Here is a 19,935-nt window from a genome sequence, read left to right on the forward strand (position 1 = left end):
ATTTCACAAATCATTGAAATAATGAATTTCTATTCCAATCAGTGACTTTGCTATTCCGTTTTTTTTTAATTAAAATTCCACGTTAAGGATATAAAGTAATCTCGTTTTCGACTTTCTCTACTGATTATAAACATAAATGTGCAAAATATTATTTTTTTGGTATTTAACATGTATATTAAGCGTGGAATCAGCAACATTGGATGGAAAAGTTCAGCAGTATTTTTCAAGTGGTAAGAAAAGATCCCAAATACTTTTAAGAAAAATTTGGGTACAATAATGATTTAAAGAATAACTAAATAAAGAGCATATTTAAAAAAAAGTTGAGTTTATATCTTTCTTAAACACAAATTTTAGTCTCGTTTTTAAAACGTTTTCACGCGGTTCTCCTCAAGTGAGGAATATGTGTGACACGAGACTCTGATCTAGAACTGGTAATGATGATGGAATCATTTACATGTAACGTGACGTTTCTTCCACATCATGGGCAAATGCTGTCTGACAGTACAGTTGTGTGACCAACGGGAGCTATTCTTTCCTCATATCTAGTAATATGATTACATATTTAATGTGTATAGAATAGTATGATTACATATTTGCACTATATTGATTTTACTTGTAGATGTACTTAGGGCTTTTCAAAAACAATGGCAGGAAAGCAGGAAATCGTTCGAAAACGCAATCGTATCGGTAAGTTAATGACAATAACACAACACAAACATGTACTTGGCATTAATTAATTTTTAAGTAACACATCATACGCTGATTCAAAAATCTAAATACGAGTAACTGGTGTTATGGCAATTTGGGCTCGGAAAAGCTAAGGTTACTGATCCAGAAGGGTAAGCAGAAACCGGGCCCGAGGTCGACAATAACTCAATATCAAGTACAGATACACTATTATCGTAGAGTCATGTTCATCATCATCATCATCATCATCAGCCCGTACCCGTCCACTGCTGAACATAGGCCTCTCCAAGTGCACGCCAATGTGGTCTTTCTCCGGCTACTCGCATCCAGCTCCTGCCTGCCGCCTTGCGTAAATCGTCACTCCACCGTGCCTGAGGACGTCCTAGAGACACGTTATTGACTGTCAATCATTATATAGTATAAAACAAAGTCACTTACTACCGTCTGTTCCTATGTATGCTTAGATCTTTAAAATACGGATCGGATTTTGATGCGGTTTTTTTGATAGATAGAGTGATTCGAGAAGAAGGTTTTTGTATATAATAATACATGGACAATTTAGTAAAGAGACACTGTAAATTTTAGAAGATGTTGTGAATAACAAATTCTAAAGTATATTTTGGTATAAATTTTCGTACCCGTATGAAGTCGGGGCAGGTCGCTAGTTTAAGATATGAGTCAATCGAAAATAGTGAGCAAACTTGTACGAAGAACTCTTGTTTACACAATATTGTTTGAATTTCAGGCATTAAAGGATACATATGGGTACAGAGGGATGAACGTATATGTGAGGCGAGCGGCGGATTCGCTTCGTTTGTCTAAAGGATTATTTTTAAACGACAATGTCGTTGATGTGTAAGTGGATTTTATATGACTGTCAATGAAATTTTTACTAACAAATTGAGGATGGCATACAACAAAGGCATAAATTCATACGTGCGCTATGTTTGTGTGAGTGCATTCTTATTGTATTTTATTTCATTTGTTTCTAGGGAAAGCACCTATTTACATCATATCTGTTATCTATTTGACCTACATTATTTTTCGCTCTAGTTTACATATTACATTACATTTATTATATAAACAAAAAAAAAAAAACTCAAAAAACCTATATATGTTAAATCAAAATCTAACAAACTAACAATCAGCATTGGAGCAATGCTTTGAGCTCCAAATATTATTCTCAAAATAGAGGCCTTTGTCCAACAATGAGACATTTTCTAGCTGTTGATTTACTTTTACTTATTTCCATCTTTTTTATTTTATAATTAATCAAACGAAAACTCAAAATATGTTCGGTTTCAATCAATATTCTTATTTTTTTAAATAATGGTGTTTAAATTTTGTTCGTCTATTGTAGGCTTTTATATGATATGTCCCTCTCGAGCATACCTCATCTCGACATGCCGGAGGTGACATTCGCGCTCGCTTCCAATGTCCTGAAGCTGGAGGCTGGTCTGAGCCAAATGATAGTGACCTCCTCATTCGTGGTGTTTAGGAATGAGTCTGATATTTTAAATAGCGAGCCTGAAAATCCATATGAAAAATCACCATTCACTTACGAGCAAGTTGGTAATACTGGAATGTTAGCGTAAGTTTGCAATTATATATTATATATAGGATTTTGATTAATTCCATCCCTAAGGGGATAAAGCACGAGATGAAAGTTTGTATGAATCTTCTTAAATTTTAGACTGATTAAAATGAAATTAAAGATTGGAGCTACCATAATCCCTTATTTTATCCCCCAAAATATATATATGTATATGTAAGATACTCCAAGAAAGGATAGGCTACTTTTTTGCCTAAAACATGACAACCAACACAGTCGAACATATAGTTAAAAAAATGTAAATAAATTACATAAAGCGATAAAATAAAACAAAAAAGTAACTATTCGAAAAGTTTACCATAATTCTTAACAATAGAATAAGCAATGAGATCTTTGCATTATCGAAACCTCCATTTTCTGACAATGGCGTAGAAGTCAAGGACTGTTGCAGTTACAAACACGGCTTCAGCTCTGCATAAATGTAACTGCTTCATTCAAAATCGATATTACTTTTACTTATTCTCATTGCAAAGTGACAACGCTACTTCATAAACATTATCCACAACGCTCTTTTACATATGGTAAAATCACTGGCAAAAAGCATCGAACACCTTTACCCCATTAGAGTAGCTGGCGAACATGTGTGCTACCATCTTAGTCCACACTGAGAGAACCCTGTGCTCGCCTCCCCTCTTCATAACTCGGTAGCCGGTTTATATCTTCTTTGAGAATATTATCCAAGTACATAAAAAATTTAAAGGCCTGAACAGAAAATTTAGTCTAAAATACTAGGAGAACCGTCACCGGAAAAATATTAAATGAGCATTTTTGTTTACACTACATTCTATTAGAGCTCTGATGTTTAATAAACTGGTAACAAAATTCAGCAGTTTTCTAGGTCTATTTACTTAGGCAAATTGACGAAAAAAGAAGACTTTGACGATTTTGACAGAAGAGATCTTGGTATATCTTTCTTTTTCAATAATAGCCGCTTGTTGATGTATGGACATACTAAAAAGGTCCGGTCAAGTAAGCCCTCATACGTAGTCAGTAGAGAATGCGTCACCCTTTTTCTCATAGTTATTCATATCAAAATCTCTATAAGTTTAGAACCTTGATAGCTATCTACCAGACGACCTGTTAAAAATATAATTAGTATTCAGCAACCAGTAGTAGAGTATTTATATATTTTATTTGTTATATTATTTTAGAATCGTTGCAGATGGTTGTAAATTGACTGGCTTTACATTGGCAAAAATGAGCGGCCAGTCGATTAACTTAGGGCATGATACCTTCCGAGTGAAAGACTGCACATTTAGCGTTGAGGTAAAACGTTTTTTTGATTGACTAATACTTTCATTCATTCATTCGGTTATTTTACAAAATAGCATTTCTAGTAACTGGTTATTATAGAATATCGTGTACTATTAACAGATATCTTCGCGTTATCAAGGAATAGCTCCAGTTATAGCGCCATATTTTTCGAAAAAGCAAGGTAATAAATTTTGACTTAATGTAATATGGACACCCGGACACGTTATGCTTTATTAAAGTTATTCATTTCGGGATATTTACCATGTTCTTTATTTTTGTTCGGTGGATATATCTCTATATTTCGACATTATCTACGAATGTGTTGTTCACGAGGCTGAAGTTTGCGGGTCGATGTTGATAATGTTAGAAGTGTACTTTCTACTACCTCTACTACCTACCTACTTTCTCGTATGCTTGCTACGTAAAACAATAATAAAAAGAGGTAAATATCCCGAAATGAATAACTTTAATAATAAAAATAACCATGTTAATTTAAAAACTTTATGCTTTATTAATTTTAAAGGTAAAGCGGTCGAGTTTATGCTGACGAAGCCGATACGCTCAGAGCTGATGCCGAAACTGCAAGCGGCCGTGTTTACTTATATCAATACATCGCTCATATTTGGTGATCACTTAGCCAAATTTCGGTAAATATTTACGTATGCTTTGCTAACTATGAATTATTATCAGGAACAAAATATTTAAAAAAAAGACTTCGAATTGTATTTTTTTTAATTCGAAATACCCAAAAATCAGCCTTGAAATTTTAAGGTTGTGTCTACATTAGTGGGTTTTTAATATTGTATAATATTGAAAGCACTGTTTCCTCTTTCATAACTTATATATTCTATCAATAGAAGTAAACATCTCATCTTGTTTGTTAACTTTTAGTGTCTGTAGTGGTATAACTAGATTATAAATTCAAAGATAATTGATCTGTTGTATTTTAACTGGTGTTCCACGGTTTATTTTTGAACGTAGCCGGAGTCTGCTTTATTTTCGGCCCTTGCCACAGCCGTGGTTCAAAATAAAAATGTATTTAAAACCAGTTTGTCTAGCCATCTGAAGTCTATAGAATAATCTATATTTAAAGATCGTATGGGTTAATTATTACTGGACACAATTAGGATAAGGGACTAAAACCTAACGTCATATTTTAGCTTAACTCGAACAAAATAAATATTAATACATTTTTCGTGCTTTTTAATCTTTAGTGTTGTCAAAGTCTTCATTTGATCTTCTCTAACATATGAATTTTTCTCATACTAGATTTTTTTTTCTGTGATTAGCTAATATGGGATGTAAGGGGGCGCAAATTACGTCTTAGCGCCCTAAGCCAACCTCACATCCATCCTGCCAACTAGCAAACGAGGCTCTGGCGACCGAATGATGGCGGTATAACCATCAAAATAAACGTAGCTAAATACCACAGGCCGATGATGGGCAGCAGCATCACCGGTGCGAGTAGCTACGTTCTGCGATCGCCAACACGCCTGCCCAGCGTGGCGATTATGGGCAATATCCTCTAAATGCAGCACTCACACAAGCCACGGCCCCCAGTTCCCGGCAGCCCCGCTATTCCTCGTCATGGTGGCGATGATGGTAACGGCGGGACGAGGGGTGCTAAGAATCACTGGGCTACGGGAGGCCACCACAAACGACTGACCCTTGCGACGTACAACGGACGCACGCTACGGCTTGACTCGCATCTAGCGCAACTTGAGGTAGAACTTGGGAAAATTAGGTGGCACATATTAGGGCTATGTGAAGTCCGGAGAGAGGGAGAGGACACCGTAACCCTCGATTCGGGCCACCTAATGTACTTCCGAGAGGGAGACCAACAATCCCAAGGTGGCGTTGGGTTTCTGGTAAATAAGTCCCTAGCTGACAACGTCGTGGAAATCTCCAGTGTGTCGAACAGGGTTGCGTACCTCATAATAAAGCTCACCGAGAGGTACAGCCTCAAGGTAGTGCAAGCGTACGCACCGACCTCGACACACTCGGACGATGAAGTGGAAGAATTCTTCGATGATATATCGAGGGCCCTCCACTTCACCACGAAAAACCCCTACAATGTTGTCATGGGGGACTTTAACGCTAAATTGGGAGTACAGAATTGCAGCGAATCGGTAGTAGGACCCCATGGATTTAGAAGTAGGAATCATAGGGGGCAAATGCTTGTCAACTTCCTCGAACGGGAGGGGTTCTTCTTGATGAACTCCTTCTTCAAGAAACAGCCCCAAAGGAAGTGGACGTGGCAAAGCCCCGACACTATGACCAAAAATGAGATAGACTTCATCATGACAGACAAGAGGCACATATTCAGAGACGTCTCTGTGATCAACAGGTTCAATACCGGTAGTGATCACCGACTTGTCCGAGGCTCTCTGAATATCGATTTTAGGGCCGAGCGCGTCCGTCTGATGAAGTCCACGCTCCGACCAAAGCTGCTCCAACCCATTGCGGGATCTGAAACGTTCCAGTCAAACCTGGAGAACCGATTCGCTGCCGTGAAAATCACAACAGACGTAAACCAGACCCTAGAAAATGTAGTTCGAATTCTCAGGGAAGAAGGTACAAGATTTTGTGGCATGCAGCGTAAGGGCAGGAAGTCCAAACTTTCAGAAGAGACTTTAGGGCTAATGAAGAAACGACGTGACGACGACGTGAAAACCCACCTGTCACTTCGTCAGAGAAGCGGCAACTAAACCGAGAGATCAGCAAGCGCGTACGACACGACCTCCGGTGCTCCAATACTCTTACGATTGAAAGAGCAATCGAGCAGAATCGGGGGTCTAAGGTGTTCGTACAATCTCCTGGAAGGAGCCACCTGACGAAGTTGACCACATCAAGTGGAGAAGTCATTTCTTCCAAGCCGGCAGTTCTTTCGGAAGTAGAGGACTTCTACGGCCAATTATACGCATCGCATGCACCTCGACCTGATCCCGAAAATGAGGATTCTAGAGCTACATTAACACGCCATTTCTCAGAAGACCTGCCTGAAGTCAGTGTCGGCGAAATCGAGATTGCTCTTAAACAGCTTAAAAATGGAAAAGCCCCTGGAGAGGACGGTATTACTATAGAGTTATTAAAAGCAGGAGGTAATCCGGTACTCAAGGAACTCCAAAAGCTTTTTAACTCTGTCCTCTTCGAAGGGAGAACTCCGGAGGCGTGGAGTAGGAGTGTGGTCGTCCTGTTCTTCAAAAAGTGAGACAAAACCCTGCTGAAGAACTATCGTCCCATATCCCTACTGAGTCACGTCTATAAGCTGTTTTCAAGAGTGATCACGAACCGTCTTGCGCGAAGATTTGACGAATTCCAACCCCCAAAACAGGCCGGGTCTCGGACCGGATACGCCACCATAGACCACATCCACACAGTGCGGCAGATTATACAGAAGTCCCAAGAGTATAATCGGCCCCTGTGTCTTGCATTCGTGGACTATGAGAAGGCCTTTGACTCGGTTGAAAACTGGGCTGTTCTGGAGTCCCTGCAGCGTTGCCAAGTTGATTGGCGATATATCCAAGTGATGAGATGTCTCTACGAAGCCGCCACCATGTCCGTCCGTCCGAGTACAGAATCAGCAAACAAATCCCATACCATTGCATCGAGGAGTGAGACAAGGGGACGTTATTTCCCCCAAATTGTTCACTAATGCAATGGAGGATATGTTCAAGACGCTGAACTGGAAAGGACGTGGCATCAAAATCAAAGGCGAATACATCTCTCACTTGAGATTCGCAGATGACATCGTCATCGTGGCAGAAACGCTGCAGGACCTACAACAAATGCTGAACGATCTGGCTGATTCTTCTATGCGTATCGGCCTACGGATGAACTTGGATAAAACCAAGGTCATGTTCATGATTGCGATACACGGTACCGTCCTCGAAGTTGTTCAAAAATATGTCTACCTTGGGCAGACTTTGCGATTTGGTAGAAACAACCTTGAGGACGAGGTGAATAGAAGAATTCAGCTAGGTTAGGCAGCGTTTGGAAAATTACGTCGAATCTTTACATCGTCGATCCCACAGTGCCTTAAGACGAAAGTCTTCAACCAGTGCGTCCTACCCGTCATGACATACGGAGCCGAAACGTGGACACTCACGGCAAGGCTGGTCCACCAGTTTAAAGTCGCTCAGCGTGCTATGGAAAGGGCAATGCTCGGCGTTTCTCTGTGGGATCGCATCAGAAATGAGGCGATCCGCCAGAGAACCAAAGTCATCGACATAGCCCACCGGATTAGTAAGCTGAAGTGGCAGTGGGCTGGCTATATTTGCCGCAGAACCGATAACCGTTGGGGGAAACGTGTTCTAGAGTGGAGACCGCGTCTCGGAAAACGTAGTGTAGGACGTTCTCGGGCACGGTGGAGTGACGACTTACGCAAGACGGCTGGCAGGAGCTGGATGCGAGTAGCCCAAAAACGATCTAAGTGGCGTGCAATTGGAGAGGCCTATGTCCAGCAGTGGACGGAAATGGGCTGATGGATTGGATTGGATTGGAAAGCTAATAGGCTACTATTAGACTAATCTCGGCAAAATTTGTATTGCTTTAATTTAGTGTCTGTGTTAAATAATTAATTGCTTTTGATTTCACACACAGTGAATACCAGAATAGTATATTTAAGGAGACGACAAAAAATACAACGAGATTTGTCAGCAATATCAATAATGTGACTTTAACATATCAAGAAGAATCGATAGAAATGGAGCCATTTGAGGTCTCGTATAATTACAAGGTAATGCAATAACTAATAATTGTAAAGTAATGTAAGGTAATAATGACATACCATAGTTGCATTACAAAAATATTTACCAAATGCTACAAGCAACCTAATAATATATATATATACACAATATACAGATATTGTAGTAGAAGTATTGTACATATATAACAATACTTCTACTACAATATCTGACTAGAAAAGACAAAATCACCTTTGCACCGTTTTTTTTTGTCTTAGTTTAAACAAATTTTGTTGTGCTTTTGCTAATTTCTAAACCTTTGTTAACTATAAGTGTACTTTATACTGAACGCAGCTGTTAGCTCTTTCATTCAAATTTCAGTGTCCAGATGGAATCTGCGAGCAAAGTATCTCAGTAAATGATGTCACACTAAGCGGCTTGGATACTCTGTATTCAGCACAGTCCGGTGGTCCATTCAAGTTTCAGACACCAATGATAGCTGAGGCCATTCGATTTCATTCAATAATGGTATGTTCACAAGTATCTTTCATACTTATACCAGAAAGGTAGACTAAAATAAGTGCACTAAGATAAGTGCTCATTTTCGTCCATATACACTGTTATAAATCTAATTTTATATGTTGATGAGTTCGATAGTGTTAGTCTCTTGATAACAGCTTTTTTACCTGAAGTATAGAGTGCCCCAATGTTTAAAATGGAGAGGGGATTTTGTATTTGAAGGGCCGACTTCCCTCCTTTCAGGTCTTTCTGCTGGATTACTGTCTTTCAATTAGGGCACCCGCTAATCGTTTATTCTACCACCAAGGACGTGTAGTTAGTATTGTGGTGAGCAGCCCTACGGGCACATGGGACATAACATCTCAGTTTTGACCAGTTGCCGATCCACCTGTCCACGCTAAATAGAGGAATACCAGCTTTACTAATGGGAAGAGGTTTTGCTGGCTGTCATAATATTCTACTTCGACAAAAATGTTTATTTCTATGTATTTGCTTTATAATTTTGTATCGTTGTCAGGTTAACGGACACATGTTATACAATAATCATAATTCAAAATTGGACCACGAATTTTTCGCTGAAATTAAAGATGCCACAGTTAATTTCCAAATCGATCTGACTAAGTACGAGCCAACTTTTAATTTTATGAACTGGAGGTAAAGTATAAGAAATATTTTAAATGATTCTCAATGATTTCAAATTTCCTTTCACAAACAACTTTATCTTGACCGAAATGATTAATAATTTAAATAGACCTTGAAGATATATTGTTATGTGCTCAACGTGTGTTTCCAAGACATCGAAAGCTCATCAGTGAAGTAAAACATGGAGAAAAAACCTGTAAGCAGTGTAAATAATTTGAGCAACATGGTGATATAAGCTACGATCTTCTCTTTAAATGAAAAAGAGGTCTTAGTCCACCAAAGAGAAATTTACAGGATTCTTCTTACTTCATAAAGGGAATATGGGCACTTTTTTTTTACACCAATATATTTGTTTTCAGAACAGTGGAAGGTTCGGTGATTGAGCGGAAAACTCATTTACACGACCGATTTGGGGCGAATGCATTCATGAATGGCTACTTAATAAACAAAGTACCTAGCGTTCTAGAACAGCATCTGCTAGATATGTACGTTAAGTTCAGAAATTCGACCGACCAAAAATTATCCAATGTTAATGTGCATTGTCATTAACAATGGGTGATTTTATACCTATTTTTATCATTAGCTGAAAGTTGTTTAATCCTATACAGTGCCTATTATTAATGATTAAAAATAAATTATTTTAAATGTTTATGGATATTTAATTATTAGTTACCAAAAATAAATAACTCAGTAACTCAAACGCACAACCAAAACTCATATAACATAGATTAATAATGTATGGGGAGGTGATTTTTGATGGCACGACTTTTCAATGACTATTCTTTGATGTTATTATGCAAATTAAATTTGAATTAGTTATTTTCCCCGGTTGAAAATGGGACGGATAGCTTTTGTTAACGAAAGTGACACTTAATAACGATACAAGTATTTGTTGTATTTTGTCATATATATGCACACCAATATATATATATATATCGTTGCAATATATGACTTTAATTCACAACTGCAGCCTTAATCGCTAGGCCACTTTTTCACGCAATGGAAACTTTTGAATGGGAGAACGGTCTCCTGAGGGGAAAACTGGCTTATGTAGGATCTCACCCCACCATAACCAATGAGATGGCCCTTATTGGTACGCACCCATGGCCCATTCCGAACAGGGTTTCTTATGGCTCGACGAAGCTCTTCTCAGGGTGATAGATTATTTCCAACGAAGCACTCAAAGTGTTGACTATTTTAGTATTGTCCGTGAGTCTCGAGAAACAGATTCGGCGATATGTCCAAAAATATTATTATTTGCACAAAAGCGGAATTTGGGCATAATTAGATCGCAAAGATAAAGATTACTTTTCGCAAAAAAAAAAATGAGAAGTCTCATACAAACAAAAAGTTAGTTTTAATCGTAGAATAATTGGTTTCGGTTTATACTCTAAAAATTACATTAAAACTCGTTTTTTTATATTTTTAAGTACATTGTATAATTTAACAAGTCAATGAAATTATGAATTTCTTTTCTAATCAGTAACTTTTTGTAGTTTTAATTAAAATTCCTCGATATCAATATTCACCATCTTGCTTGCTTTTCTTGTTCGTCAATGTTGAAAACGTTAATTTTGGTTTTGATAACATGCAGTCTCAGCGACTCTGCATCGATAAATGAAAAAATATCCAATTATTTTAAGAGTGGTAAGAAATCATCTTAAAAGATTATAGTGTAACCGATTTCCGAAAGGAGTTTTTATGTAACTTTTAGGAACAGCTTTTGATTATTCTTTTTTTTATTTTATGGAATAGGTTGGCGCACGAGCATATGGGCCACCTGATGGTAAGAGGTCACCATCACCCAAAGACAATGACGCTGTAAGAAATATTAACTATTCCTTACATCGTTAATGCGCAACCTTGGGAACTAAGATATTATGTCCCTTGTGCCTGTAGTTATATTGGCCCACTCACCCTTCAAACCGGAACACAACAATACTGCGTACTGTTTAGCGGTAGAATATCTGATGAGTGGGTACCTACCCAGGCGGGCTTGCACAAAGCCCTACCACCAAGTAATTGAATTTTTACATATTTTAAGAAGTATAAAACTTTAAATTTATGTGTCAATAACTGAAATATATTAACATGTTTATATGAATGAACCAAATTATGTTGATATATACTTAAACGAGAATCGGCAGCCTTATAAGCTTGATCAAACAGGCATACAAATTGATATTGGTCCATCCAAAGGCGTCAAACCGCCTCCAGCCACGACACCCTATGTGTTGTGACCCTTGTTATTTACACTGTCTCACTTAAGACTAAACCAGTGCAAAGCGATATAAAAATGAGATGATCGCATCCAATCTATTTTAAATCATAAATATATAATTATTGTGTGCAAACATTTATACATATAATAAAATTGGAATGTCTGTTTGTAATATTAATATAGCCCTTTTCACTCAATTCATATGTATGTATACACGCCACATATACCAAAATAACATTTTTTGTCTGTCTGTCTGTTTGGTCCGACTTATCTCTGGAACGGCTGGTCCGATTTTGACGGGACTTTAACTGGCAGATAACTGATAAAATAAGGAGTAACCTAGGCTACAATAATATTAAATTTAAACGCGTACAAAGTCGTGGGTACAGTTGGTTAACTTATAAAAAAAATTGAATATTGATAATATGTGTGTCAATGTATATATACATATATACTAAAATAGGTTTTTTCATTTGCAGATGTATTTAAGGCTTTTCAAAAAGAATGGCAAGCACATCGAAAATCCTTCGAAAATGCTTTACTCTTGGTTAGTTATAGAAGCACATTATGTTTTCGACATATTTGTCAGCGAGCATCAAATTAAGTCTATTCCTCAATGATGTTGTAGTAAACAGAATATGTTATTAACACGCAAAAAGTGAAGACTAGAAAACGTCCTAATTGGGACGTTTGTCTTTAGTTGTTTTACGTAGTAATACGTTATAATACATCATAATTACGTAGTAATACGTTTTGCTTAATTAAAACATCTTGTTATCCCTTTTACTTATTGTTTTTATCGTGCTATCCTTTTTACTTTTAACGAAATGTAAAAATAAACTAAAATAAACACACTTTTTTCTGTTGTTTAGTATGGATATAACATATCTGTTTATTAGAATATCGTTGCTATTCCTACTAATGATTTCATTCATTATTTTTTTACTTACAGACGTTGAAAGACAACTTTGGTCATAGAAGCATGAATGTATATGTGAGGCGATCAACGGACGCGCTTTGTATATCAAATGGTTTTTATTCAAACGACAATATAGTTCACTTGTGAGTTTACTCGCCAATTAAGGCAACGGCAAATTATTAAAAAAAAACTAGGTACTAGGACTAGGTAGGCAGACGAACAAATAGGTTTGATGTTAAAATATTACTATTGTCAAATCACTGGTACTGCAAGATAAGTAGGTATCACTTAACAATGAATACATCCAAATTTATTTAAGCCTATAACATCACAGCCATAGCCTATGATAATACTCAACTTTAAATTTAAATGCAAATACAAAACTTAATTTATTTGATAGTGTTGTTATTGCTATGAAGTATTTAACCAAAAAAGTAAGTACGGAGTCTCTAGTAACTAAAGTAAACTTATAAGTAGAATTGATTATTTTGATATAAACATTATATGCTCACGAGAATGAATAATCTTGTAACACCAAGTTTTCTTCGCAAAGTCAATATATACCCGCTGAGGTATAGATCTATACACAACAATAAGACAACTTTTATGATACATTAATTAATTTAAAAGTTATTATGTACTTTTTTTTTTGCTTTTACGTTTGATGTTGGTGTAGCCTCACGCACACGAATACAATTTTAAATTACGAGCGCCACTCACTCATACTTTGAATCTGCTTGGAATAATTTATTTGAACGAAAAATATTTACTGTATGCTATACTGAAGCCAACTATACTTTTTCTGTTTCAGGCTGTTACTTGAAATGACTCTCACTGCCTTACCTAACCTCATGATGCCGGAGGTTTCATTTGCGCTCGCGTCTAACGTCCTACGAGTGGAGGCTGGTCTTAGCAGGATGATAGTATTGTCTGATTATCTGGTATTCAGGAACGAATCAGATATTCAGAACACCAATGACCAAGATACACACCAAAGTTCACCCTTTGCTTTTAAGGGCGTAGACAACGAAGGTCGTTTGGCGTAAGTTAACGGTTCAACAAACAGATAATAAAATTAACTTTATACAAACGTATCTTTATAAATTTCATGTAGTCTAATATGCATATTAATATATTGTTTTATTTCGGTGAATTAACTTCTTATACAAACGAAATGATTATATTGATGATAAGTGGCAGGAATGTTTTAATGGCACTTTGTCAGAGAATATAGTATACGTTAGTATGAGTTCCATATAATATGGTATTAAAACATGAATTTGCGAAATATGTTAAGTATATATGGTCCAAGGTCTATTCCCAACTGTGGTATCTGTAATACAATTGAGGATCCATCATTTGTTGTTAGAATGGTCCCATTATGCGTGTTATTACGTACTTCGGAGCAAATTAAATATGTCGTTACAGCTTAGCAAATTCCACATGAGTATTTCGTAGGATATTAACAAAACTAGATTCTGAAGAAGCCTAATGTAATTTATATCGTTTATTCCCTTGCTTCGATTAATCGTTAATTAAATCCGGGCGATCCGTCGTAACTTGGCGTTGTTCGTAAACAAAACGATAGGACGGTCAGATCGAGTGCTCGTTGCCATCGAGCGTAATTAAATTATTTCGTTCTCACGCACGATATAATCTACAAATGGCAAGCAATCTTTTTTGTGTAAACGTGTTTGATTTGCTTCTTTGTTGACTATTTTATAAATGGCTCAACAAAGACATAAAGAGGTAAAAACTTAAAATAATGTTATTACAGAGGTATTTTCTAAATATTTAAAACAATTGTGGATTCTAAAATGTATATTTGTATGTATATCGTAAAACGCTTTCATTGCTAGTGAATGCACATACACATATAGTTATTGCTTAAGATGTACTGTTAATATACTGTTGACATATCCGTGACACAAACCCATTAAACAAATCAATTATCAATGACCCTAAATAAGTTTTCAAAAAATTTTAAATAGTATTAAGAATTTTAGTGTTTTTCTATTTTCAAATTATAATAACTTCCAACGTCGTTTTCGATTCATAATATCAATATGGATTATGATTTAACTTGTCGACAAATCGTCACGTGACATGCCGTGAAAGTAGTTTTTACGATCGCGGTCAAAATACGCATGACATTTTTAATGATATCTAATTTATATTTTCTTTCAGTATCGTAGCCGATGATTGTACACTAGTCGGATATACTTTAGCCAAATTGAGCGGTCAGTCGGTGACATTAGGTCACGACACGTTCCAAGTACGAGATTGCAAATTTAGCGTCGAGGTAAACTTAGTTTTAAGCGATCAATTACTCAAATCTATAGATTTATATGATGAACTTCGACAAAACCAAGATCATGTTCAATGAGCATGTCGTGCCGGGACCGATATCTGTCAACGGCATCGCCCTCGAGGTTGTGCAGGATTATATCTACCTTGGCCAGACTATCCAGCCACGCCGGCATAACTTCGAGAGGCTGATAGGAGGTTTCGGTTGGGCTGGTCAGCGTTAGGCAGGCTTCGTCGGGACTTTAAAAAACTAAAGTCTTTGAGCATTGCTTCCTACTGGTCATGACATATGGTGACGTGAAGTGACAGTGCTCCAGCGAACAGATGAGGCCTAGAGTGTAGACCGCGTCTCGGTAAGCGTAATGTAGGACGACCTCCGACCCGCTGGTCCAACGACATTCGCAGGATCGACGGTAGAAGTTGGATGAGGGACGCAGAGGACCGAGCAACGCGGCGCGCTCTGGGGGAGGTCCATGTTCAGCAGTGGACAGCAGTCAGCTAATGATTATAGATATTGCATTGTATTCCAACGACACAACAAGTTAAACTTAGATTTATTCCAAAACAAATATATTAACTTTATTTCTCTTCCAAAGTTCCAGTACCACCTTACTTCTTCTTCCTAGTCGTTTCCTCATTAATTAGGGCCACCATGCGTGTGGCTCTCCTCAACACTTCGCGCCACCGTCCTCTAGCCATTCCTATTCTGTGCTATTCGTAGGCAAGCACACCAACTTACTAGCTACGCTGAAATTTAAAACGTTTATTCAATAATACATAATTAATAACATAATTTTAAACTTCCATCAATAATATCATGTCAATTCAAGATCGAACATATGTACCTAGTTGTCTTAAGTCCTCCTATTTGAATAAAGACGAGTTTTGTTGTCATATCACATTTAGGAGATATTGATGTTGCAAATTATTTCAGATATCTCCTCTTCAATATACTTATGGGAAGGTTCCAGTAATAGCGCAATATTTTTCAAAGAGCCAGGGTATGTTTTGAGATATTTAGAAATTAGATTTACTGGGATCTCTTTAATAAATTTAATATACTTCTTCAAGGTAAACAATTGGAAATCTTGTTAACAAAGCCGATTCGTGAAGAATTGATGCCGAAACTTCAAGCAGCAATATTTTCTTATATAAATACATCACTTGTATTTGGCGATCGCTTAGAGAAATTTCGGTAATTGTTTTGTAGTTTGTTTATAATTAATGTTATTACTAGACTTTATCGTTCAAATTCTTTTATCAACTCTCACTTTCGTGAATAAGATCGTAAATTCGTAATTCGTTAAATCGTGTATTAGCTCTCTTTAAGATCAATTAGGTAATCTCTGATCTCCGCTACATCATTTAGTGTGGTCATATTAATATTATATACGTAATCTTACCAACCACACTAAGGTCTTGAGCATGAACGTGGATGGATATAGAGAAAGGGGATGATCAATGAAACGATGGATGAATTGTGTGAAAACTGATATTACAAGTAAATTTACTTGGGGTCGGCGCAGCACCTCGCCACCCATATTTCGGACGTCATCTCACAAGTACCAGTTCTTTCCAGCAATATCAGTTTTCACACAATTCATCCATCGTTTCATTGATCGTCCCCTTTCTCTATATAAATCCACGTTCCTGCTCAAGACCTTAGAGTGGTTCATCAAATGTTTAAAAAAATATATAATTATTTTTAGTGAATATCAAGATGATGTCTTCAAAATGGTGTTAAAAAATATGACAGAACTGGTTCGAAACCTTAACAATGTAACCATACATCTAAACGAGGAAACTGCTGATTTGGAGCCAGTAGAAATATCAAGAACCTATTCGGTACATATGTTATCTGTTATACGGTAAATTTTGTATCTTATTATACCATCTCTTTGGATTACGACTAGGTGATAATGCCATTCTGGACTTAAATTCCGGACAGGTTGGGAAAATATTAGTGTTATTACATATACGAGTACAGATATAAGTTGTAGACAGGTTATTATCATAACGAGGCTGAAATCGACATTAAACCGCATTTTTTTTTCAGTATAATAGGAAGTCACGCTCGGATCGAATTGTATTACATAGCATCACTTTACATGGCTTGGATACACTATATTCTTCACACACCGGTGGCCCTTTCAAGTTGCAGTCGCCGTTGATTGCAGAAGCTTTTCGATTTAATTCCATTACTGTAAGACATTAATTTATAATTTATGTATTCCATGAGCCGAGATGGTCCAGTGGTGAGAACGCGTACATCTTAACCGATGATTGAGAGATCAAATCCAGGCAAGCATTACTGAATTTGCTCGGCGGAGAGGAAAAAAATATTTTGGAAACCTACAAATGACTAGTGTAATTTCAGTAGTACGGGATGGCCAAAACAATATTATCGTTTTACAATGATGCTTCAATCTCTCTATCTTTTGTTAGAATGCCACGCTATCGTCCCATTGTTTTATAATGACAGCTCAATCATATTTAAAATAAGAAATAGTGTGACATGCCAGTATTAAATGCTATGCCATATAAAATAATATTAATTACAGAAGTCAATTCAATAGACCGCTGTAACATTAATAATATGTAATAATAATGTGATATGAATTATGGAATTGAATCAAATCTAGTTTTAACAAAATTCTGCCACATTGTGCAGCGTGGTGGAATATGCCCTAAACAATTTCTCTATAAAGGGAAAGGAGGCCTTAGCTCCACAGTGGGATATTTACAAGCTGTTAATGTAATGTATGATCTAATGGAGCTGAAATGGTTAAGAGATTGAGAACTGTGAATATTAATTGTAGTGGACTTGATTTTTAGAAGTGAGCCATTATTATTACTAAGATATTTTGATGTAAAGTATTAAGCCTGTTTACAGGTCAAAGGAAGCCTTTTCTTTGAAAACAACACTGTTAAAGGAGAACACGAATTTGCGGCTGAAATAATGGACACCACAGTTAATGTCGAAATCGACTTGGAGACATTCGAACCAATCTTTAAAGTTTTTTATTGGCGGTAAAGTATAAAGATAACATTTTGCAAATTTATTTCATGTATGTCTCATAAATATGGCCATAATAGCCTGGCGCTGAGATCTGAGAGCCAAGTCTACTATCTTACAGTGACGTAAACAGGGCGGTGCAATCGGTGCCCAGGCACAGGGCGTAGACTCTCGAGAGCGCAAGAATATACAGACTGGGCAGGACTATTGTTTTTTAGTTTTGCTCTTGTTAAGATTCCGCTGAGCCCCTAGTACTCGATTCCAATACAAACGTACTTACATGCTAGTATCATTAAAAACATACATCGCGCTCATTTTTTAGGCAGCGCACGAGCGTATTTGTGATTAGTGTTTATCGTTAATGGGCAACGCACTTGTCACGCGTAGTGAACCTGCGTTTAAGTTTTAGTGAGTGAGACAGTAAAATAGGAAAAGGGTCTGCTTAAATAGGGTGCTGTCATAGAAGCTCGCACAGGGCGCAGTTATAGAAGCCCGCACAAGGCCCAGAAAAGGCTATTTACGGCACTGCTATCTTATAACGGTTACAACATGTTTTCGATTCTATTTCGATCCAACTCCGAATCCTCACAGCATAAACCTTTGCTTAACTGTAACTGAGGAACAATTAACTTTTACATCAGTTACGATAGGATTTCGATTATATTCCGATTCAAATTCGACCGAACTTTAATAGAATAGACAAACGACTGCACGATAAAGTGACAATTTGTGTGTAGAATTGGCGCCCAGCTCCGTGATCGAATGGATGATGTAATTTTGAAGCGAAGAAATATTACTAACCTCTATTTTGTATAAAAATTTATCGTGAAAACTATGTTAACTTAGAATAAACGTTAAAAAAAACTAGCGACCCGCTTCGCCTTTACACGGGAGCAATGCTGATACTAAATATATTACAGAATGTTTTCAGAAAGTCCACGATGATAGACTAATGGTAGACTGTTTCGACTAATCTCTGGAACGGGTGGACCGATTTTGACGGGTCTTTCACAGGCAGATAACTGATATAATAGGAGCAACTTAGGCTACAATAATATTCTTTTTTGATGAATTTAAACGCATACGAGGTCGCGAGCACAGCTTGTTATATATAACACTGAAAAAAACCGCATCCAAATCCGTTGCGTAATTAAAAAGATCTAAGCATACATAGGGACAGACAGCGGTAAGCGACTTTGTTTGATACTGTATCCACATTTAATTGTAACAAGGTTACACCACTAGTAGTATGATCGAACTTTACCGACTTCGCTCTCATCTAATTATGAGACTTAATATTTTCAATAATTAATTTTCTGCATGTTATCTTTGTATTATTGTCATCATATACTTCCAGTAAAATGGAACTCTCCGTAGCTGAGCTGGAAAGGAATTTAAAGGACCGAAAAACAGCCAGTGCGTTCGTTAATGGTTATTTAACAAACAAATTACCTGAGGTTCTGAAAGAGCATTTGTCAAATACATTTGTTCAATACAAAAACTCAAATGTCCCGCTTAACTCTGTACAGAAAATGAGCGATGTTAATGTACATTGTCAATCTGGTGCACCAGCCCCAAACGGATTTGGGTATCCTGTTTTTCTCGGATGGTATGGTTAGCCGAAAAAAAGAGAGACATACAATCTTGTATATTAATATTGAATGATTTCTCACTCTCAGGACTTGTAAACCATTATCAATACTGGGTGAATAAATAAATTATATAAAATTGTTTTTTTCTTATTTTATTTCCCTCACGTCAAGAAAGAATAGGCGTGTGTAAGTGTTACAGTTAGGTATTGACATCGAGAGCCATCTTGCGTAGATTTGTGAATAAAAAGGGAAACTCGAATCGAGACAATGATTCACCAGAACACTCTGTTGTTCTTGTTGTCGATAGAAAGCGCTTATTCCATCAAGCAGGTTTGAGATGAGAAAATTATAAAAAAAAATCATTATGAAAAATAACTTTTTATTACATTTCTTATTTTAAACTGATTTGTATATAATTATATCTTCGTCGACATCTGTGGAATAATGCCATTTGGGTTTCGATGTTGTTGTCCAATATCTC

The 19,935-nt window shown here is 36.8% G+C and overlaps 2 protein-coding genes across 2 annotated transcripts; both read left to right on the plus strand.

Moving 5' to 3' along the window:
- The first annotated feature begins 86 nt into the window (after positions 1-86).
- On the plus strand, positions 87-10,042 carry LOC124534439. The gene is made up of 11 exons (XM_047110317.1): positions 87-230; positions 620-687; positions 1,433-1,542; positions 2,048-2,278; positions 3,451-3,565; positions 3,674-3,734; positions 4,077-4,200; positions 8,156-8,291; positions 8,620-8,766; positions 9,275-9,411; positions 9,759-10,042. Exons 1-11 carry the CDS (start codon positions 137-139, stop codon positions 9,946-9,948), a joined length of 1,413 nt encoding a protein of 470 aa, XP_046966273.1. The 5' UTR covers positions 87-136; the 3' UTR covers positions 9,949-10,042.
- Positions 10,043-10,398: 356 nt separating this feature from the next.
- On the plus strand, positions 10,399-19,570 carry LOC124534151. Its single transcript, XM_047109846.1, has 11 exons — positions 10,399-10,492; positions 12,100-12,167; positions 12,573-12,682; positions 13,351-13,581; positions 14,727-14,841; positions 15,781-15,847; positions 15,918-16,041; positions 16,556-16,691; positions 16,903-17,049; positions 17,740-17,876; positions 19,220-19,570. Exons 1-11 carry the CDS (start codon positions 10,399-10,401, stop codon positions 19,479-19,481), a joined length of 1,491 nt encoding a protein of 496 aa, XP_046965802.1. The 3' UTR covers positions 19,482-19,570.
- Positions 19,571-19,935: the final 365 nt, after the last annotated feature.

The sequence above is a fragment of the Vanessa cardui genome, chromosome 12 (genome assembly GCF_905220365.1).
Source record: "Vanessa cardui chromosome 12, ilVanCard2.1, whole genome shotgun sequence".
Taxonomy (NCBI): Eukaryota; Metazoa; Arthropoda; class Insecta; order Lepidoptera; family Nymphalidae; genus Vanessa; species Vanessa cardui.

Excerpts from the sequence above, each read along its gene's own strand:
- LOC124534439 (XM_047110317.1), top strand. The coding sequence starts at position 137 with ATGTGCAAAATATTATTTTTTTGGTATTTAACATGTATATTAAGCGTG. Across the intron at positions 4,201-8,155 it reads GATCACTTAGCCAAATTTCG|TGAATACCAGAATAGTATAT; the intron begins GTAAATATTTAC and ends TTTCACACACAG. Across the intron at positions 8,767-9,274 it reads TTCGATTTCATTCAATAATG|GTTAACGGACACATGTTATA; the intron begins GTATGTTCACAA and ends TATCGTTGTCAG.
- LOC124534151 (XM_047109846.1), top strand. The coding sequence starts at position 10,399 with ATGGAAACTTTTGAATGGGAGAACGGTCTCCTGAGGGGAAAACTGGCT. Across the intron at positions 12,683-13,350 it reads AACGACAATATAGTTCACTT|GCTGTTACTTGAAATGACTC; the intron begins GTGAGTTTACTC and ends TTTCTGTTTCAG. Across the intron at positions 17,050-17,739 it reads TTCGATTTAATTCCATTACT|GTCAAAGGAAGCCTTTTCTT; the intron begins GTAAGACATTAA and ends GCCTGTTTACAG.